Here is a 21,538-nt window from a genome sequence, read left to right on the forward strand (position 1 = left end):
TGTGTGTGTGTGTGTGTGTGTGTGTTTTCTGCATCATTGCAGCAGACTGACACCACTGGTTTTTGTCTCCTTCAAGTTAGTATAAAGAGTCTCCTCCACCCTCCTTTATGATGTTGACCCGGCTCGTTAACCATATCTGTGGTGAGATTTCCATACAGACTCATTTCCTAATAAGCACGTGCGCAAGACATCTCAGAAACAGGATTTTCATGTATTCAAACTGTAAGCAGCACTGGCGACTTAGAAAATGTGTTAGCCGGAACCTGAAACAGGTCAAAGATGATAGTTTTTAAAAGTCAAATTACGATGCAAAAAATATATATATACACATCCATCTACCTATGTCATGGTTAAAGTATATACATATATATCCATATATTTTCATTTATCCCCCACACGCCATAAGGCCGGGGTAATTTAAATTGATTTTGTAAAGAACTGAAAGGTAATTTTGCAAATGGGTTGCGTATGAAAAATACAGTAAGATTCATGATGGCTTTTGTTCACTGGTGTACATGTAAATATATAGATATATAGGTATTTACATATTCAACTATTCATGCACTACTTGCTAGTAGCAAACCATATCAAACAGCAGTATCGTTTTTTAAATTTGCAAGATGCCCGAAGGTGCACTAATGAAAAAGTCACTGTTGACCATAGCATTACTGTCTCACACACTTCTCTCTGGTCCTCATAACTCCCAAAGTCAGGCAGAGGAGACTTCCATCCTCCATAAATGCCAAATAGCAGAGGTTCATTAACAACACCTTAGAACAAATTAAGCCTCAAATTTAATAAGTATTCCATGGACAATGAATTTTTCATTTGCCTGCACTGTTATTAGTTTATCTATTCTGGACATTCTATAACTGTCCCTATAACAAATCCCTGTTCCTTTTTGGATTTAAAAAAAAAAAAAAGTTAACTGGTAGCATTGCTTGGATTCCCAGGAAAAATAAGGAGGGATTTACGATGTGATTTTGATAAATGTAGAAAAAAAGGAAGAGAAAACCTGCAATTACTTTAAATCCTAACAATGAAATAGTGTTTTATGCTTTAGGAGATAGATAGCACTGTTAATATACAAACAAAATACAAAACTGAAAGAGTTAATATCTTCCAGAATAAAACCAATCTTCCTATATTTGCACAAGGTTCTTCAGCTGGGTTTGGGTTCCTACAGTGGCAGCAACGTACCTGGGTAGCCTTGCCCGTTGTATGGTATGCTGGCACACTGGGACGAGTCACAGTACCCAGGAGGACCCGGGGGTCCTCGGATACCTGAGTTTCCAGGACGACCAGGGGGCCCAGGAGGACCTCTTGAACCTGTGGACCCTGGTGGTCCTGTTCTGGATTCTCCTTGAGGACCTGGTGTGGAGTGAAAAACAAAGGTATTTCCCCTCTGGTTAAATATACTTCTCGAGGCGGTCGCGACACTGCGAGTGACACTGCACCATAGCAAAACTAGACTGTTCACAGCCACAGTAGGAAATTGTTTCCTCGGGAAATCCCCACTATGAACGAGAGTATGGCGGAACTTTCTTGCCAGTGCCTCATCAAGAGTTAACGTCAGAAGTCTACTTCAGTGATTCTTACAAAGGGGCTACTGATCGAGCAAGAATTCAGCCAAACTAAACACAGCAGAGAGTTCTGTGCTTTGCCCCCTGCTTCACAGATATGGGAGGATCTGAGCACTCAGCTCCTGCAGGACCTCCGTGAAGACACACAGGTGTCTGCCCCCCTCTCCAGATTACCTGAAGCGAGAAGTATTATTTCTGCATCAAGTGAGGCTTACTTATGATTAGTATAAATGTACAGATTTAACCACAGGACTGACCTCAGTTCTTTATAATAAAGAAAAGCTTTGCTTTCAACCCACCAAACACAGTGCACAAAAAAGTGGACAACTGTTATTTCTTTGCAAACTATCCTAAAAGAGGCTAGAAAGGAAATTTTGCAATGTGTCAGGACTTCTAATACATTTTTTAGCCTACAAGCCCCATCTTGAAATCTATGAGAAAAAATAAGGACTGTATCCATCCCGTCCTTAAAGGCTTATGAAGCCAAACAAAACATGTAGAAATTCCCTAAAAACAAAAACAGCAACCCTCTTTCACTAACACTCACATATTAGTTACAGTAAATGTCTAACACAACACATTCAGCTTGTTTGCTTGTTTGAACAAAAGGAACATAAAAATGATCTGCTAAAATCATACTATCAAGGTATGGCTGCCCCAAACTAGCGAGATAAAGTTGTGGATCTCTTGGGACCTGGGTGCTCTCTTACTTACACCGTTATCTGTTTCTCATTCTGAGAAACTTACCTGGAGGACCAGGCAGCCCTCGAGGTCCCGGGGAGCTGACACCCCTTTCACCCTTCTCTCCTGTTAAGCCTAAGGAAAGACAAGAAGAGAAAGCACAGGGCAAGATTATCTGCAATTGTGCACTTTGTGTCTGTACTGACAATACTCAGTACAAGGAATTCATTTCCTTAGTGAAAGGAGAAACTAATTTTTCACAGAAGTTCACTCTTAGAGCCAAGTTCTTTCTAGACATTTGTGTAATTCCAGATTCATGGCCAAGAAACAACTCTGGCTACAAATCAGGGGGAAAATTATTTGAAGGAAACAAATGTCTAATATATTTTAAATAGTAATTAAGAACAGAAATCCCGAACGAATAGTTATAGCATAGGAAAAAGGATCTTAAAGGGGACCTTGTCTTTAGTAGCTCCATTTGTATGGAATCCAAACTACCCAAATTATAGAAATATCTAAATTTTCTCTTAGATATTAACTACTCCTTTGACTAAGGTTTCCTCCCGAGTCCTGAACCATCTGGAATCAGAAAATTCTATTTTTTTCTTTTCCTTCAGTTGCACTTATCTACCATGAAATTAAAGTCAAACAAACACACAAGACCCATGCCAGGCCCTGAGTAAAGGAACAGAAAAAATCTGGATCTGAAACTACAGGGCTGCTTAAGTGAATTCCATTGCTGTTTGACTCCTGCCATGGTCACAGCAAGATTTTGGTGCCAGATTTAGTTTGCCAAGATTCAGTATTTCCCACTAACAACAAGAGAAAAAAAAAATGAGAAAAAGGCAACATCTTTACTGAGAGCTGCGCAGAGCATCCTGGTTTCTAAGAGACAGACCTCTCTGGCCTACAGGTCTCCTAAAGGAGCCAAGGTGAGGGACAGAGGGTTCTCTGGGGACTGTCAAAACAAGACTACAGAAAGCAGTTACCTGACTTCGTTCCTACACTCGCAAGCTTCTCCCGGTATCTGTGTAGCAGCCAGAAATGCTTACCTCGTTCCCCAGGAGGCCCCTGCATCCCTGGCGTGCCCGGGAAGCCCGGTCGCCCTCCGGGCCCTGGTTCTCCTCTCTCCCCGACACTGCCAGGTGGCCCTGGAGGACCCGGAGGGCCCGGCTGGTTGCGGCTGGAGTGGTAATCATTTGGAATCTGATTCAGCATCTGATTGAACCTGTTCATCTGACCTGCAAATAGAAAGGAGGCTTGTGAGTAGGACACCCAAAAGGAAGCAGTCAGGGAGGGAAGTCACTTTGCCTCAGTGAAACCCGTCTCCAAGCCGCTTCCCACCACAAAACATTCTGTGCTTAGCACCGCCAAATTAGAGAAGACACTCCAGATCCCTGATAAACAATCACTTCCACAGAAGGTGTTGTTGAGGTATAAGGCAGCTTGGAAATCATCTTAAGGGACACCAAATAATGAGGCTCAAAAAAGAACCTTTTTAAAATTCAGAACTGTAACATGTTTGTATGTACCTGAGGCAATAATAATCAGGTTTTACTGAATATGGGAATCACCGATGGCTATGTTGGGAAATACACATCTCTGGGCCCCATCTCCAGAGACAATGACTCATGTGCTTCAGGGTGTGGCCTACAAACTCACTCCTAACAAACAGCATAGGTGATTTTAGGGCAAGTGTTCTGGATCAAGCTTTGAGAAACACTGATTAAAACTTCTTCAAGGAGCGGCCCTGAGGGTAAGGCTTGCGCTCAGTTTGCAGGCACTGGGCATTATTTTTACTAGGCCTCATGGGAGTAAGAAGAACCTGTGAAAAATAAGGAGCAAAAGGTCCCCACTGAAATTTCTATGACCGAATTCATTATGATGGGTCTCCTTCCTTTACATCATAGAACAACTTAAAGGCCATAACTTGAGGGACTCAATGTCTTAGAACTTAAAAAGCCTGCTGTTTCCCACCATACCCTGATTAAACTCATTAAAAATCCTAATATGGAAACTGAAACTCCTAAAAGTATGATTTTGTACTGGATTGAATATAGAAATAACAGGCCATTATATTGCCCTGGGTTATTCTTTTACCTTAGTGACAATCTTAAAACTATCATTTGCTTTGTAGAATCAGATTAAAAAAAAAAAAAAAACACTGAGAAAAGCAAGCACTCCCCAAGAGTGAAATAGAAATAGAAATCTTAGAAACTTTACGACTCAAGCTCTGCATTTCCCTGCCACTGATTTAAAACCATTTGTGTAGTGAAAAGAAGGGAAACTTTACCATTTATCATTTGCTCACAGACTTGTCTTGCCACTGCTCTCATCATGTTCTGGGAAGCGATGTCTCCCTGGTTAATTAAACCGAGAGAATCGTCAGCACATTATCGCTGCAGCTTCAGATTTCAACGTTTAACGTGAAAAATAAGTATAAGTCAAATTTTAAGGAATACATACCCTATCGCCTTTCTCTCCTTTTAACCCGGATGGGCCCTGCAATATAGGAATTTCACATATCACGAACGGACAAGCTGAAACAGTCCTGCAGTCTAATGAACTAATGAAGTGACACGTCACATTTATATCCATATTGCTCACACTTTGCTTTTCTCTTAAAAGGAATCTAATCTCTCCAGCTCTTCGGAGAAGCATGTGCCCTCCAAAATATGCTCAGAGGTGAATTTTATGGCCGCTGACAGAGAAGTTATGCACCACGCATGCGTCTTGTAATGCCATGCACAGTGCAGGGCTGAGGCCAAGACACAAGTGAAGATCACACCTGTGCCACCATGCTTCACAGGGTCAGCTGTTCCGATCACCTGGCTCTCAGGGACTATCCAGGAAGTCAGCCTGCAGTCAGCATCACTAAGAACCAGCGGGCTTTTGTCAGACCCTTGGCTAAACATAAATCTCCAATTTCTTCCAGGGAATCTTTGTGCACCAGGTGGAAAAGAAACCGGGAGCTCCCCGGATTAAATAACTCAACCCAGATGGTTTCACACCTAACACAACCCCTGAGTCTTCGTCTCTGCTCAGTCACAGGCGTCTCGTGGCCAGGAGAGGTCTTGGACAGAGGTTTCCTTAAGTGAAGGAAGTTTTTGTCTTTCAGTGACACGGTTCCGGGCTGCCAACAGAAGGAACATCCCAACCGCTGACAAATCTGAGGTTCAGACAGGATCTCAAACCAAAGCACCTCTTACTATCTCCATGGAAACCACCGCGACCCAAACCAAGACCTCACCGATCCCAGGGTCCTGCTTCCCAAGTTGCCCCTCCCTAGTTATCCACACTGAAACCAGAATGATTTTGATTTTTTTTTTCAAAGCAGAAATTAGATCATGTCACTCCTCTGGCTCAGCGAGTTTCCTACCCTACTTAGAATAAAGTAAAAATTCCTTATCATGGGTCAGGTTGTCCACTTGGCCACTTCAGCCCAGTTTCCTGACCTTTATCTTCCTCCCCCTGGTCCCCATCCCTTCAGGTGGCCATGTTTCCTGGACGTTCCTTTCATATTCCAAGCTCAGGCCTTACACAGGGCTTTAAGTCATGCTGTTCCCTCTGCCCGAAGCCTCTTCCTACAGATCTAACACTGGGCTCCCTTCCTCATTCCAGTGACACTTCTCGGTGAGGTCCCCTGCGTACCTGCGGTGTCTGGAACAGCTACCTGTACGCTGCAGCCCAGGGCTCTATCTCTTGTTTCTCCCTGTCCCTTCAGCCCAGGGCTCTGTCACTCACTCACGCTGAGCTCACCTTCAGGCCCCTCTGCATGTCTGTGATGGCAGGGACCTGTCCCGCTCGCTGCGCCATACCAAATTACAGCTTTCATAAGAAAAACTTGACTCTACTATCTCTTTGCCAAAAGCGTTAGAAGTTTATGGAAACGCTGATATTATTTAATGTGGAGGTTTTTTGTTTTTTGTTTTTTGGTGTTTTTTTTTTTTGCAAATTGCAGGGAATTTTTTTATATTTGCTATTTTGACATTTTTCTGATTTTTAAATTTATGGATACTCTAGAATGGGCCTTTTGTAGAAATAAATTTTATTGCCGGTGCTCAGAGGTCATATTTCAAGTCAAAGCTGCAGATTCTACTTTCAGGCATCTAGCAGCATCAGCTGCATCTGTAAGGTGAAATAAATACGAACAAATAAAGTAAAGTGTATAAAGGGTGTGAAGCCCAGTAGTCATTGCAAATACTTCTGGACATTCCAGAAGCTTGCAATACAGCTTTGGCGATGCTAACTTGAAAACCTCATCTCTACGATACTATCTCAATTTTCAAACGAAGCATCTGAGTAAGAGAAATTTAAATCGGGTATAAATTGGGGAAGGATCATTAAAAAAGAGAAATGACCAACTAAAGTTGATAAATCCCTTTTTTTTTGAAGTGCTGGGAATCAAACCGAGGGACACACTAGACAAGCAGTCTGCCTCTGAGCTGCAACCCCAGCCCAGCAAATCCTTTAATTCTGGGATTAACATCAACTAAAGCTAAAAGAACAGACGCTTGCAAACCAAGGATGGAGGCCCCACGCTCCATTGTCACATGCTTTCTTGTCTGAAACAACATGCAGCTTCTAAATAAAAAGAATCATTTTGCTGATCCGGTTCTGAAGCACTGTTCATACAGTGCAGACAAACGCGTCTCGGCTCATAATACCATTCTCCTTTAAAAGAAATTCAATGACCACAATTTTCATCCCAGAATACGACAGCAACCCACCGAGAAAAGCTTTATAATTGTGCCAACTCAGATCTGTGGCTTTAGGACAGGCTCGACAAATGTTTCAAACACATCCACAGCAGATAGAACCTGCATATGTCCCAGCCCTGTATTTCTCTTCATTTCTCCACGCAAGAAAAGCAAGGCAGGTAGAGAAGTAAGTTTGTCCACTTACTGGCCGGCCATGGTCTCCGGGTTTTCCTGGTTTCCCACTTGGTCCTGTGACACCCGGAGAGCCAGGGCTTCCCTACAACACAGGCCAACAAAGGGCAGGTTACAACCAAGAGAAAATCCCGCCCCAATAAACTAACTCTAGCCAGGTTTAAAAGCTTTTAAAGGAAACACCATATAATTACACATTAAGCGGGGAGTAAAACCAAATTTTAAGGTAACACAAGGGGGAAAAAAAATCTTGAAAGTCCCAGTTCAGTTTTTATAGACTGTGCAGTTCTAAAATATATCTTGAGACCAGTTGAAAAATTACCTGCATATTTATGACCCGTTTCACAATTTACAGACCCTGACCCCAGTAAATTGGTTACAAAGTGAATCTGCAGAAAGCCATTCCTATTTGGTAGACTGCTTCTAATTCAAAGCCAGAGAACCCTCCAAAGTCAGAGCATGAAATTGCTAAGTTAGCACAGTGGAGGCCACCTTCCCTCATCTTCTGGGAATCTTGCTGGCAGCCAGGAAATTCCTGTCCTTCTTAGGTACTTCTCCCTACTCCTGTTTTCTACTATCACATCTGTGTTTTTTACCTCAGCAAACCGAAAATTTTCTCCCTGTTGCTTCCAATACAACTTCAAGACATTCTAACCACATCCTCAGTAGAGTGTCTGCAATACATAATGTCCAATACATCATGTTATAATGCCTAACTTTTCCTTAAAATGGAATCATCTGATTTCGTAAAACAATCCTGATTCCATTAACCCTGCAAATTTTAAACTCTGTAGTAGATACTTCAAATGAAAATTTACTACTTAAACTTTAAACTCTGTAGTAGATACTTCAAATGAAAATGACTCCTTTGCCTGCAAACGTAGGTATTACGCGCAAGTGATAAGATGATTCTAGCGTAAGTCCTCAGATCTTGATACACTACCATATAGACACGGTAAGCATCCATCACCTCGAACAATTTGGCTGTGGTCCCGCCTGAATGCGGACAACACCAATGTCCGTTTCACAATCATGGGTTTCAGTAATTTCCCCACAGATGTTAACGAGAAGACTCTTTGTTTTCAGTGGTGGATGAAACCTACTTCCTAGGAATGACTGATAGCTGCTCACTAATAAACGTCCTTGACATTCAAACATCAGAGCCTCGGAGACTGAAAATTCTAGAACAGGAGGCAGCCATGGAGATCACGCAACCCAGCCGGTGGTTGGGAGGCCTTCACTAGCCGGTGGCTAAATCAGATTGGGACTTTTTTTTTCTTTTTTTGGGGGGGATATAATTTGATTAAATACATCTGTTTTCCTGAACATTTTTTATTTAGCAAAATGAAAACAAATGCCTCCGTTGACATTTATGCCCTGCAGCACAGATGCAGTGCACCTCAAATCAAGCTCCCTGGCTCTTCTCTACCAAGGTAGAAGTGTGGGCTAAGAGGTTGGGGGACACAGGACACCACAAGCCATTCAGCTCTTACCGGTGGTCCAGGGGGGCCTCTGGGTCCCATTGTACCGTCCTTTCCAGTGAAGCCCTATTGAAAAAATAAAATTGATTGCAGATTAGGAAGGTAATTATCAAATGAGGGGAAAAAAAAAGACAACCCACAGGTCACTAAAGGTAAAAGGATGGTGAGAAGAATCTGGCCAATTTCTGAAGATACTGCCTTTTGCTCTTGTAAGAGTATAAAGCAGGCTAAGGAGGGCTGGGGATTTAGCTCAGTGGTTCCGCTGCCTGCTTCACACGTGGAAGGTCCCAAGTTCAATCCCCGGTACTACTACTATTAATAATAATAATAATAATAAATAAGAAGAAGAAGGCTAAGGAAAGACTGACCCTTTCTACCAAGAAGTCACCATCCACAAAGTGGCCCAGGAAGGGGCAGAGTGGTGGCAGGCATGCTGCTGAGAAAAGCAAGCGTGTCAGACAGGATGCAGGAGACGCACGCTTAGAAAACAGCGCTCTTCATTTCCGCAGCAGCTGTGAGGCTGCCGGGGCAGGGCAGTTTCTCTCCACTCTTGGGAATGCGTCTCCTCCCAGAGAGAAGCAAGATGCCTTACCCACTCTGGACCCAAAAAGATGGAAGCTCTGTCCTCAGGACGAGCCGTTCAACATCCCGGCTCCCGGCCCGGCTCATCTCACACGAAATGTAGCCCAGGGCTGCATCTGCGTCTCTCAGCTGACTGGAGAGAGCGGAGCAGCCTCCCGCCACAGACTCTGTCCACTGCACGTTTTTATTTCCAAGTGCCCTCTGCCCGCAGGGAGTTACTTCTACCTAGTTAGCTTTCACGCCAACGAGGGGTCTCTGAAATCCAGCCTAGGATTTCTGAGTCAGGTTATTGTTTTGGTTGCCACGTTACGCAGCCAGAGGAGATTTCTGTCTCCTTTTCTGCAGAGAGGAGGTGCGATCATCACATCCACAGGCTCGGAGTCTAGCCCCATTCAGGATTATGTGAATTCCTGATGAAGATCCACACCTCTTAGTAGCCCACTGATTTTATGTAGAAGTTTAAATTCGTTCTTTAAAATTGGTTAGAAATTTTCCACTGCCCCTTCCCCAAAAACTCCGTTCAGAAATATCTGTGGAGAAGATCGCAGGCTGTTCTCTGAGAGATCTAGGCCTGCTTTACAAAAAACAGGCCCCCAAGTCCACCCGCTATCGCATCAACATTGCTTCTGAGGGCCACGTCAGGGAGGAATGTACAATAGTCCTGCGTGGAGGGTTAGAACGGCATTTCTTCTAAGTTTCTCCAACAGCCGCACAGCACACACACGTCTCTTCATTTTTTAGAAAAGTATCATATTCCTGAATCACCTTTCTCCAGTTACCCAGCGAAATTCCTGGGCAACCATCTTCCTTTAGAAGAAGCTTGTCTAACTTGAGACACGGAGGATTTGATTCCAGACCTCAGAAGGTCCGTCCACCCCTGAAGAATTTTGTGCTATCATTTAAATGGATGCTTTTTTTTTTCCAAAGCCACCACAGTGAGAGCCATGTCCTCCTATGTGACAGTGGCTGAAGCCAACGATCACTCTCACATACGAGCAGATGTCTCTAAGTGTGGCTCTGTTGTTACTTTCTACCAGCACCCAAAGCAGTTCCTCATTTTGAAACTCATCTGTGCTGAAGAAAACCCGTGCGTCCTGCCTCCACCTGCGGTCATGGTAACGCACCCCTTCCTCACAGTGCCCCAGAGCTTTCTTCTCTCTTCTGCCTTTGAGTGCAAGTTTTTTTTTTCCCCACCTGAGATCCCCATTCCCAAAACCTAAAATCTGTGTCCCACAAGCTGTGCACCTCCTTCCAGGGTGGCTGGTGGTTTACTGAGCAACAGCAGGCACTTTGGCTGTGCGTGAAAGGGGAGAAGGGGCTCCTGCCTTTCCCCGGAGAGACTTGGGTGGCCTCGCCCTAGAGTTGAACACAGATTAGAGAAGAAAAGCACAATCCCTCCTGCTGCGCCCTCTGCAGGGACAGAGGGGCCATCGTGATGGTGGCCCTGGCGCTGCCTCCCAAGGACTGGGCTGCACGGAGTGGTGTGACAGGCTCTGCCAACCTTGGGTCCACCCAGCATCACGGCTGGGTCCTAGGATTTTTAGTGCCACCCTTTCATTCTCACCGTTGTGTTTTATTGTAAAATAAAAGTTAAAACAAAAAAATAGGAGTAGCACTCTCAAGGAGTGGCACTGCTCTCAAAGAATAAAAGGAATATATTCACCTGTACTACTTCCACGTTCCAGATCTGAGAATATAATTTTCTCTTTGACCACCTCCCTCCATTGCCCCCCCTTCCAAACTCAAAAGAAGGCACAGAAGTGAATAAAGTGCACTGGCTTATCATCTATTATCTTTTATTATCTAGGAAAATCCTCCAGCCCTCTGAATGACCTCTCTGTCTCTCTGCCCATGGTGACTTGGAGATGTTAAGATTAACAAATCAACATGTTTAATGACAGCTATTGTGTCTTGGGCACCTGCAGGTACCTTCAGCCACTCTCACACAGGAGGACTTGTTTCTCATTGTGGCAGCTTTGAAAAACAAAAAAACAGCATCTATTTAAATGATAGCACAGAGGTCTGTAGGGGTGGTCGGACCTTCTGAGGACACCAGAATCAAATCCTCCTTGTGTCAAGTTGGACATGCTTCTTGGTAATATGAGCGATCAAAATACAGATGAATTTTAGACTACTGTCTCAACCACAAATGCAAAAAAAAAAAAAACCCTTAGTTTTGTTTGTTTTGTTTTCTATTCTTTCAAGCAATTCTAAAAGATCTAGGCTGTTCTTGTTGAAGCCTCCCGGTCTCCTGTAGAAGCAGATGTTTCCGTGGGGGTCACGTACACTTCTTGTTCCCTTATCCAGAAGAGATTGGGTTCCTCCCCCAACCTTTCCCCCTAAGTCATGGAGAACTTCCACAGCTGGACAGAGTACCTTTCAAACACCACCTTTCTACCCATCATCAAGGCCTTACGAATGGTTCGGGAGTGCTTAAAGAGACTGTCCTAACTTCACAGACAATGTCACGGAAGGCAAGGATACTCTCCCAGTATGTGACATCTGCCTCCCAGGAAAGATTTTAATTTTCAGATTTTGAACAGTTTGCTAAGGTTCTTGAATCTCTTTCTCATCCATTAAAACTCCTTTTCCAGATCTAGTAAAATTTTTTAAATTCCCCAAATTAAATTTTTGCTAGAGTCCTGTTCATTTGTTTCACAGAGCTTGAGATGGATCGGATGTTGGGCTGTGCGGCCTTCCACAACATGTGTAAACCGTGCAAACCGTATGAGATCATTTCCGATATTACTGTATCCTGCCCTAGAAAACTTACTCTGTCGCCTGGAGGTCCCATTGGTCCTGGTGGGCCAGATACTCCTGGGGTCCCCTACACAGAAAGAAACAAGTAAGAGGAATGACTGCTCTAATATACTGCCCTTGTGTGAAAGAATTCCAGCTATTCTCCAAAATGTTATTTTAAAAAATAAAGTTCGAGGGACTCAGAAAAGAAACAGGAAACCAGAGCCACGCACAACGCCCAGCCCACGGGTATCTGGTTAACGCACAGATGCAAACAGGAAGACTAGGAGCAGGTATGAAACAGAACTGGTATGCAGCACACATCCTGCTGCTGAACCCTGGTTGAACTTTGAAGTGGTTCAGAGACAACTTTCAAAGAACGCGTGACTGGTCAGCAACTCACTGTCCGGCCTGGGAGTCCCGGCTCACCGGCTTCACCCTTCATTCCCTGGCGACCCTGGGGAGAGCAGTAGGGAGACAGTCCTCAGACACCACACAGAGAGGAAATGCAGAGGGGACGATGCCCCCATCACTTCGTAAATCCAGTGGAAGCCTCCAAGACGGGCAGATGATAGAATTCCCGAAGGCAGATGAATAAGCCATTTTTGGGATTGATGCTCACTTTTAAAATTACAAACGTCGTATGATAATTGCCACATACAATGGGACAGAATAATTTTATGTAACTGCGGGATGATAATACCCCTTCTTTGAAACGTTAGCATGGTTTAACACAAGAGGTACATGCATCACTTATAAGAACATTTCTAAAAGGTCAAGTCAGTAGCAATAATTATTTCTGCGCCATTAGATATTATTACGGACAAAAATACCCATCCTCATAGGACGTCATCTCAGTGACTAACCTTGGTGAATTATCTGAGAAAACATTTGAGCTTGGCAAAATATAGAAGATTTTCCAGTTAAACTCAATCCCCATGTACTAGACAGAGCCTTGGTGCTTACTTGTTCTCCAGGGATAGAGAGCCCGTTGGGTCCCTGGGGGCCCGGAGGACCCTGGGGGCCTGGAGGGCCTGTATCTCCACGAGGACCAGGAGGCCCCTATAGACATGAGAGAAACAACCGCAAGTGAAAGAAAGGCCCTGGTGCAAACAGTCAGAACCCCGTCTTCGTAACTCTAGGACTCAATCTTATGAACTTCACACACAGTTTAGACATCTGTACATCTGTGAAAGCATTTATTCGTGCCAGTCTTGCCTTCCCTGTACTATGCATTAGAAAAGAGCAAGTGGAAAGTACAATAAATTCACAGGAGCACTTAAATTTCCATAAAAGTTCTAGTAAAAGGGGATTTTTTTGGGAACAATAAAATGTATCAGATATATTACATTCATATATTTATATTCATATAGATTCACATGAGCACAAAGCTCAAATCTCACTGGATCAGATTTACAGGGTCCCTTTATGCTAAGAAGATATTATCCGAGACACGGATTCCTGAAACCCAGGAGATGAGGGAGTCACTTGTGTGACTTGCTCACATCTCGTAACACTTGGTGAGAATTTGTAAACAAACAGACTTCGACAGAGAGACAAACATGTGAATGAGCTCTAAAATATACTTACAATTGCCCCGTTGATACCTCTTTCACCTCTGGGACCTTTAGCACCAGGTCCTCCCTAAAATATACAGAAGAACACATTTAGTGTGAGCACAAGAAAAGCAGAAAGAGGGCAGGGGATTTAGCTCAGTGGTTCTGCCTCCTGCCTCACAAGCGCAAGGACCTGAGTTTAATCCCTGGTACCAAATGAAAAAAGAAAAGCAGAAAGAAGTTGGTTTACACAAATTGCTTCAAGGAGAGCACAAATCAGACAATTAATACTTGCCCAGCTACTTGCAAAAACACTGAAGTAAAAACTTCAGGTCAGGCCTGAGTTCAGTCACTGAGCAGTTACGTACCATGCACAAGGCCCTAAGAATAATCCCCAGCGTGGGAAAAAAATTGTTTCATACAAATATGGAGGAGAGAGGGGTGTTCAAAACTCTGCACACTCTAAGTGTCTTGTTTCTACCGTCTGAATTTGTAGTTAGCAAAATTTTAAGTTCACTTGAAAATTTGAAGTTCAGTAGGAAAAACAAGCATAAGCTGAGTATAGTAAGAAGAATGTGAGTTACATTCTTTAAGGAAAATAATATCCAAACGGAAGAGTATCTTGAATCTCTCAGAACTTCAGATATATACTTAAGTAACAGAAATTCAAAGACCACTGAATAAAGACAAAGTACATCAGATAGTAACACCCAGTAATGTAACCTCACAACTAGAGGGAAAACACTTCTCAAAATATTGACATATCCGGGATATAATTTTGATTATACACCTAAATCAGGTAAGTCATTGTTACTAAAAGAAAGAGATATTAATCAGTGACATTTTGATTCTGTATATAAAAAGCTGCTCTGTGATTAACCTACAATCAACTTACATGATTTGCTCTCTCCCAAGTATAGCAAAATTTGGTGTTTGGAGAATCCCTGAGCTGCTCCCTGGCTGACATCCCATTTTCTTACAGGAAGCCAGAAAGGCTTAGACTAGAGCTGCCTCGCTTGCCCTCGTCAAGGGACCCTGGCTAGTCAGATCCTGGGCTGCCTGAATGGAGAAGTTACACACTGACCCACGTGCTCTGTCACGGAAATATAGAAGTTTCCCTTTCCCCTGTGAGTAGACTTGGTCTTAGCCTTCTCATTCAAGTTATTTTAAGCTCTGGTACTCCCACTCAGGGTTTGTTTGTTTAGGTTTTTGCTTTTGCTTAGACAGGGTCTCACTATGCAGCCCAGGCCAGACTCAGACTCACAGTGGAATACAGGCTGGCTCTGAACTCACAATTCTCCTGCCTCAGCCTTCTGACTGCTGCACAAGTAGGTGCCACCATGCCCAGCTGACTCAGTTGTCATACATATGGAAGTCACCTTCTCTCTACACTACTCGCGTGATGAGATACACACGTTCTAGGTTCTGAGCAAGTTGTTCTTGGGTCAGGCTCTTAACTATGCTCTTTCGTGCATACAAGAGACTTTCAGGAGATGTAAAGCATTTTTCAAAGCCATGGAATTCAAGGTGGAAACGCAGATTTGTATCTTTAAGTGAAGTCTAGCCAATGTCATTTTTCCTGTGTAGTTGGAGTGATGTGTCAAATATCAGAATCAAATTTCCTGCTTGATTTACTCCACTTCGGATCTCTAAACATACTATAAAAGACGGCTTCCATTTAGCTTGCACTATCCTAGAAAACACAGATGGATGGGGACATCTCTTGAACTCTATTCCAGCAAAGATTCCAAAATAAAAAGCCAACTTCAGTTTCCTTACTGCAGGGCCTGGAGGTCCTGGAGGTCCAACGCTGTCCTGTGTACATGTGCAAGCGTTTGGAAGAGCAGGGCATTTTGCTTCATCTCTCTGAAATTTAAAAAAGGTTATTTACTTAAGGACTTGGCAGGGGGAGACTTTCCACCCCCTACCCCACCCACGCACAAAAGAAAGTCTGTTTCCCGACTTGGAAAAACAATCTTTACTGATTACCATTATCGACAGCCTTGCAAGGAAATTTGCTCCCTTTATGTCTTTTCTTATGCTTTACTTGAGGAAACCACATACTACAAAGACACATTTACAAAACCACGAGGGACACTGGTAACTTAATCCAATTTTCTATAATCCAGTATTAAAGCAGTGCTGCAGATCTTCTATATCAACTTCAGAAAAAAGCCTAGAACCCTTTCCCTACATCTTCAGCGACCCAGGCCTCTCCCACCTTGCCCACCTCACTGCCCACATCCGCGGGTGGGTGCTGCTGCCCCTTGGATCTACTTCCTGCTTCTCACACGCTCAGAGCAGTTGTGACCTTCAGGCCACGCCCTCCTTCCAGCTGGAGTGCGCTTCCTTCTAACCCACAAAGGTTTCTCCCTCATTTCACTGCGGTCTCTGCTTGCATCTCACCTGCCGTGACGTGCCGTGCCTGCACCCTGATATTTTGCCATTCTAGGACACTCTCTCCAGCATGGCACGATCACCCTCGGTGCCCACAGCACTGTTTCCAAGGTCCCGCGAAAATTTCAAAATCTAAGGATGCTTCAGTCTCTTACACAGAATGATACAATTATGTGTATATAATCTACGCACATCCCCGTTTGTTTTAAATCACCTCTCGATTACTAATATAGTATAAATGCTCCGAGTAGTTGCTATACCATACCATCTAGGGAACAATGGCAAGAAAAATAAAGTCTGACACAAACACAAACACTGTGTGTTAGAACCCTAGCACACAGAATAAATACTTGTTAGCTCTACAGTGCACACTCCTTTTGTGGGTATATGCAGTACTTTGAGAAAATTCAACCCCATTATCAATGTTCAACTTCGCAAACACAGATACTACGGAGAACAACCATCATCTCAAAAAGAAATGTTGTCTCTCTCATATAAAAAACCTCAGCTGTCCAGCAAGGTGACTGTGTATTCTGTAAAGTGCCGATATTTTATAAGCAGTAGGAAGGTTTTTGCAGTGAGTATAGGAATCAGACATGCTGACTCAGAGGGACTTTCTGACCGCGGGAGAGGGATTCCAGATAAGACTTGTGCATTCCTCACTGGAGAGGGGAGGAAACACAGGCGCTAGTCTGGGCTGTGGTTGCTGAGGAGCAGACACATTTGTGTCCCTTGGCTCCAACCTGGAGATGCAGCTTCTGAGTACTACTTCCGGTCCCAGACCATCTGTACCACAAAGGTTCTCCCTGTTCAACCCCACTGTACTTACCTTAGAGGGAATATCACAGCATCTGTCTCTACTGGTCCACACAGGACTGCAGACAATGTCAAAACTCTGGATTTGGAACTGCAGAGAAGCAACAGCAACCTCAGCTAAATATGCATGAAAACCATTTCCTCTTAATGTTTGTGCATTTAGCCTTTGTTGCTCTCTCACACAGACTCTCAGGGGGAGAGCCCTTGGGAACAATGTGACTTTTCCTTCATAAGGAAAGAACATAAAAATATACTCAAGAGAAGTGTGTGGGGGAAAGTCTGACTCCTGATTCATTCCTTTGATTAAAATGAAATATTTGAATGAATTTGGTTTTTCTTAAGAAAACATTAATTTTTATACTTAAACTTGAAGACGAAGCACATTTAAATCAGCTTTTAAGGTACCACTATTGCATAAAAAGCAACATTAAAGAATCGATTCCTTCTTAATCTACAATTGATGCATTTCTTCTTTAGAAGTTGTTACCTAGGGGCTGATTAATAACTTTTCTCATGGTACTCAACTTAACTATTTCAATATAGCACAGGCCTTCTTTCTCCAGTTTAAAAAATCACTCTTTTGACACAAAGGAAAGGATTGTATAGACATAATCAGTATTTTTTTTAAAAAAAACATATAATTGCCTTTTATTTCTTTTATTTTGGGTGGGGGGGTTTGAGACAGGTTCTCACTATGTAGTGAGACTGACCTGGAACTCACTGTGTAGCCCAGGCTGGTCTTGAACTCACAGCGATCCTCCTGCCTCAGCCTCCCGAGTGCTGGGATTACAGGCGTGAGCCACCACACCCGGCTTGTTCTTATTTTCTCATGAAGTTCAGTATTCAACAAAAAGTTTGGCCTTTCATCACAATCAAATTAAATTTGAACTGTCTCTATGTTGCATACTAAAAGCTTTCCCTTTTGAATTTAGAAGAAAATCCTGCCTATGGAAGGAAGCTAAATTAAATAATGATATAAAAAGTAGTACAAAAAAGCCAAAGAAATTTAGCTCGGCTTATATAGTGCAACGTTTATTAATTGACACTTAATGTGAACTTAGTTTGGTCCCAAAGACACTTTACATTGTTGAGTCTTTATGATTAGATCACATTTACAAACAGGATTGGTGAGTTCCTGCCTTGAACTGAAGAGTTAAGTGCCAGCTGTCTGCCCGGCAGCACTGACCCTTCGGGGAGACACCAGTGACTCCTGGGTGACCAGACAGAGCTGTAGTCACCGTCACACCTCGTGTCCATATTACAAATTTGCATTACCAAATACCATCTCGGAAGAAGAAATGAGCAACTGTTTTAGATTTCACTGGATGTGTTGACAACTATTTGTATTGTCTCTGACCAACAAATATGACAGCTTAAATCTGACTGAGTAAAACATAAATAAAACACATTGAGCCATTTCAAAACTTTCATGTCAATTATCAACACGAGGTATCAAGAAATGAAAAGATGAAAATAAAGTGTTTGTAGATGGGGAGGGGAGGAGGGGGTGAAGGGAGGGCAGAGGTAAGGGGAAAAAATGAGAACCAAGACCTGTCATGTAGAGGTACAAAATCACAACAATGAATGTAGCTGTACTGTATCCCTAAAATGCACCAATAAACTCAATTAAAGCTGAAAAAAAAAAAGAAATACAGAAATGTATTACTTACGGTGGCTGATTTCCTTTCCCCTTTCAGTAGTTTTCCAAGAATTTCATAACCATCAGTTGTGATATTTCCAGCTTCCTTGATGTCTTTTTCTATAATTTCATAGCAGTCAATGTAAATCTTAACACTTTTCGAAGTCACTACAATATGAACCTAAAAAGATAATTTGTTTCCACTGTAAAATTTCTGCCAAAAAATTAGCCAACTTTTGCATATTTCAGATCACAGAATTTTTCAAAAGTATTTCGGAAACCATTCACAACTCAAACAGAGTGTTGGATGAAAAATCCAAGAACCAGGTTGCAATGTCAATGACGTCATGTATTAACAACCGAAAGACAGATGGACAGAGCCCTCTGAGTCTGTTTCTATTGTCCACACATGCAGCCATCATTCCTTATTTTCCCACTATGAGGCTTAAGCAGATGACCAGAGGCGATTAGTAGATAAAATGACTTTGTATGAGGAACTACCCAATCAAAGGTTTAAAAATCATTTACAAATTATACTCACTACAAAGCAGCCTATGGTGTCTTATACTAAATTTGCTAAATTAAATGTTTGCTTTGTTATTTCCCAATGTCAACCAAAACTAACCTACATGCCATAGAGATACGTGTCGTGTAAAGAACTAGTCTGTTCTCCATGGCATTTCAGTTCTGAGAATCAACAGCATTCAGGATCGAATCCTTTTTAAGGAGAGAAACATATGCTGATTTATTTTGTGTCTGCTGCTACTGAACACACACAATGTTAAGAACTCCATTAATATAAATAAGTAACGAGACATTTGTACTTTAACAATGGAAAGAATAGTTTGGGATAATCTTTGACTTTATGATTATGTTCAGAGTTTACACTTAGCACAAATGCTCAGCTAAGCAATGGATGATTACTTTGAAAAGTTTGGCAGAAAGTTAAAAGGTACAGATATTCTCTTAAATGTTCCAAGTTAAGAAGAATGAGAAAAATTTCAAAAGTTTCATTTTAAAACTAAATATTTATCCCACATGGAACCACCAGCAAAATATTAGTTTATCACATCTATGGTAAATATGAATTACATATTATTTTTATACACAAGTGATACCTAGCTTACTAAAGTTCAAATGCCCTCTAGGTGATCAACTAACACTGTATTCAACATTAACATCATACAAGCATTTTCAGGGCATTTATTGTCTAATAAGAATTAGAACTTTTTATTGGCTCTTATATGAACAGTAACAGAAATAAACATTCACAAACTGTAGAAAACCACGGTATCCAAAATCAAAACTACTTTAATTTGTATCAAAATCATTCCAAATACATTTGTCATCCAATGCTAAGCATAAAGAAGCATATTCTAAAAACACTTTTTGCTGTAATTTATTCAGTGTGTTCTATTGTTCTTCAAATACGTGCAGTCACATCTTGCTCTCTAGACCACTGTCTCCACCACCTAGGGAAGTCCACTTAGGGCGGTGACCCTCTAACTCTGGGAGTCACAGACTACTAGAAGGAAATAAAGACCTGCCTTGGCACCTCCCTCCCTTCCGGGTTCTGCCAATTTCTCAGACTATAAGTTTCACCTCCTCTAGCTCTTCCCTTTATGGAGCTATCTCATCTCCTAACAATAGAAGAAGCCACACACACACACACACACACACACACACACACACAAAGCTTTTCAAGAGAATTCACAAGAAGTAATGGCTGTCACCCTAATTAAACTCTCGGCTAGCCTCTTCTCTCTAGGCGATCCTTTCCCTACCATCATCACTAATTTTCTTCTCATCTGAGATTGAAGAATTTCAGTCCAGGAAAGTAAAAGAGGAGTACTTAAGTCCTTGGCTTGGTAAAGAATGCAACTGAATGATGGGATCAGTGAAGGAAGTTTTACAAAATGGGTCAAGACACACACAAAAATGGTAACTCTATAGAAGTCATAAATATATTAATTAGTTAATTAAGATCATAATGTTTACATATGTCAAAACACTCCTTCATATACCTTGAATAGATGCAATTTTTATATATCAATGATGTCTCAATAAAGTTGTTTTTAAAAAAAGAATGAAGGCACGGCAACACTCCCTGTAATCCTGGCACTCTGGAGGCTGAGTCAGAAGGATTGAAAGTTTGAGCCCAGTCTGACAATTTAGAGACTTAGAGAGACCCTGTATCAAAATAGGAAAAATGAAGTCGAGATGTAGCTCAGGATAAAGTCCCTGGGTTCAATACCCAGTACCGTGTGCACACACATGAAAACAACGAGGTTAAAGAATGGAGGAGAAAAAAAGTAGTGAAAAAGAACAGGAAAAAGTGAAAGGGAGCAGATTAGGGGGGAAAACAAAGGAGAACCTTTGGGGAAAGACAGAATGAGTGAGAAGAAGGGTAACTACATAAAACCCAAGAATGTGACTAGCTCTTTGGGGAGACAAAGTAGTACAAAGAAGGGGACGTCAAAAAATTATCTTGATTTGGAATAATTAATTACTACCGTCCTGGACCTCTAAAAAATACTGCCTTCGGGATTAAGTAAAACATTTCATAAAAGTTGGGAAGTTTTAAATAGCTACTAATGGTTATCAGTTGTTTATTAAGATTAGATTCTCAATATCTCCAATGGGTATGAAAGGAAAAATAAAATAGACTTTCTCAGCATGTGTCTCAAATGTAAGTTTAATAGGTATAAAAAGCCTGTTAAGAACTTTGCCAAATTCAACATCTTTTATCAGGTAAGGATCAGTAGAAGCCAATAACATTCTCCAAACGAGAATTTGCTTTACCAGTGAGGAATTTATTTTACTGCACTATATGGAAATCTAAAATTTTAATCTCAAGTATATAGAGATTGCTACTTTTCCTTTCTCCCCACCTTCCGTTACAGCTGTATGAAGAGTTCTCTACCATCCTTATCAAGAATCTGATGCATGGATTTTTAACAATTCTGGAAAGAAATCAAGTTTCCTGGAAAGTAGAACTAGAAATCATGCTGAACCTACTCAAAGAAAGGAAAGTTCTTTTTTTTTTTTAATTTTAACTTAAGAATCAAATTGAGCCGGGTATTTAGCTCAGCGGTTCCATGGCCTGTCTTGCAAGCGCAAGGACCCGAGTTCAATCCCCAGTATCAAAAAAAAAAAAAAAAAAAAAAAAAAA

At 42.0% G+C, this 21,538-nt stretch overlaps 1 protein-coding gene across 1 annotated transcript in view; it reads right to left on the reverse strand.

The window, feature by feature from the left end:
* The window catches only part of Col12a1 (collagen type XII alpha 1 chain), a 106,928-nt gene that overhangs the window by 2,104 nt on the left and 83,286 nt on the right, over window positions 1-21,538 (reverse strand). The window contains exons 51-64 of the mRNA XM_010617912.2: window positions 18,398-18,547; window positions 16,741-16,818; window positions 15,294-15,380; window positions 13,549-13,602; window positions 12,925-13,020; window positions 12,362-12,415; window positions 11,993-12,046; window positions 8,650-8,703; window positions 7,170-7,241; window positions 4,731-4,766; window positions 4,558-4,624; window positions 3,317-3,505; window positions 2,331-2,399; window positions 1,201-1,371 (exon numbers count right to left, since the gene is read on the reverse strand). Of these exons, the coding sequence (XP_010616214.2) occupies window positions 1,201-1,371; window positions 2,331-2,399; window positions 3,317-3,505; window positions 4,558-4,624; window positions 4,731-4,766; window positions 7,170-7,241; window positions 8,650-8,703; window positions 11,993-12,046; window positions 12,362-12,415; window positions 12,925-13,020; window positions 13,549-13,602; window positions 15,294-15,380; window positions 16,741-16,818; window positions 18,398-18,547 (1,231 nt within the window). The remainder of the gene's footprint in view (window positions 1-1,200; window positions 1,372-2,330; window positions 2,400-3,316; window positions 3,506-4,557; window positions 4,625-4,730; window positions 4,767-7,169; window positions 7,242-8,649; window positions 8,704-11,992; window positions 12,047-12,361; window positions 12,416-12,924; window positions 13,021-13,548; window positions 13,603-15,293; window positions 15,381-16,740; window positions 16,819-18,397; window positions 18,548-21,538) is intronic.

Source organism: Fukomys damarensis, unplaced genomic scaffold (assembly GCF_012274545.1).
Source record: "Fukomys damarensis isolate Sample0158 unplaced genomic scaffold, DMR_v1.0_HiC HiC_scaffold_27, whole genome shotgun sequence".
NCBI classification, from domain to species: domain Eukaryota; kingdom Metazoa; phylum Chordata; class Mammalia; order Rodentia; family Bathyergidae; genus Fukomys; species Fukomys damarensis.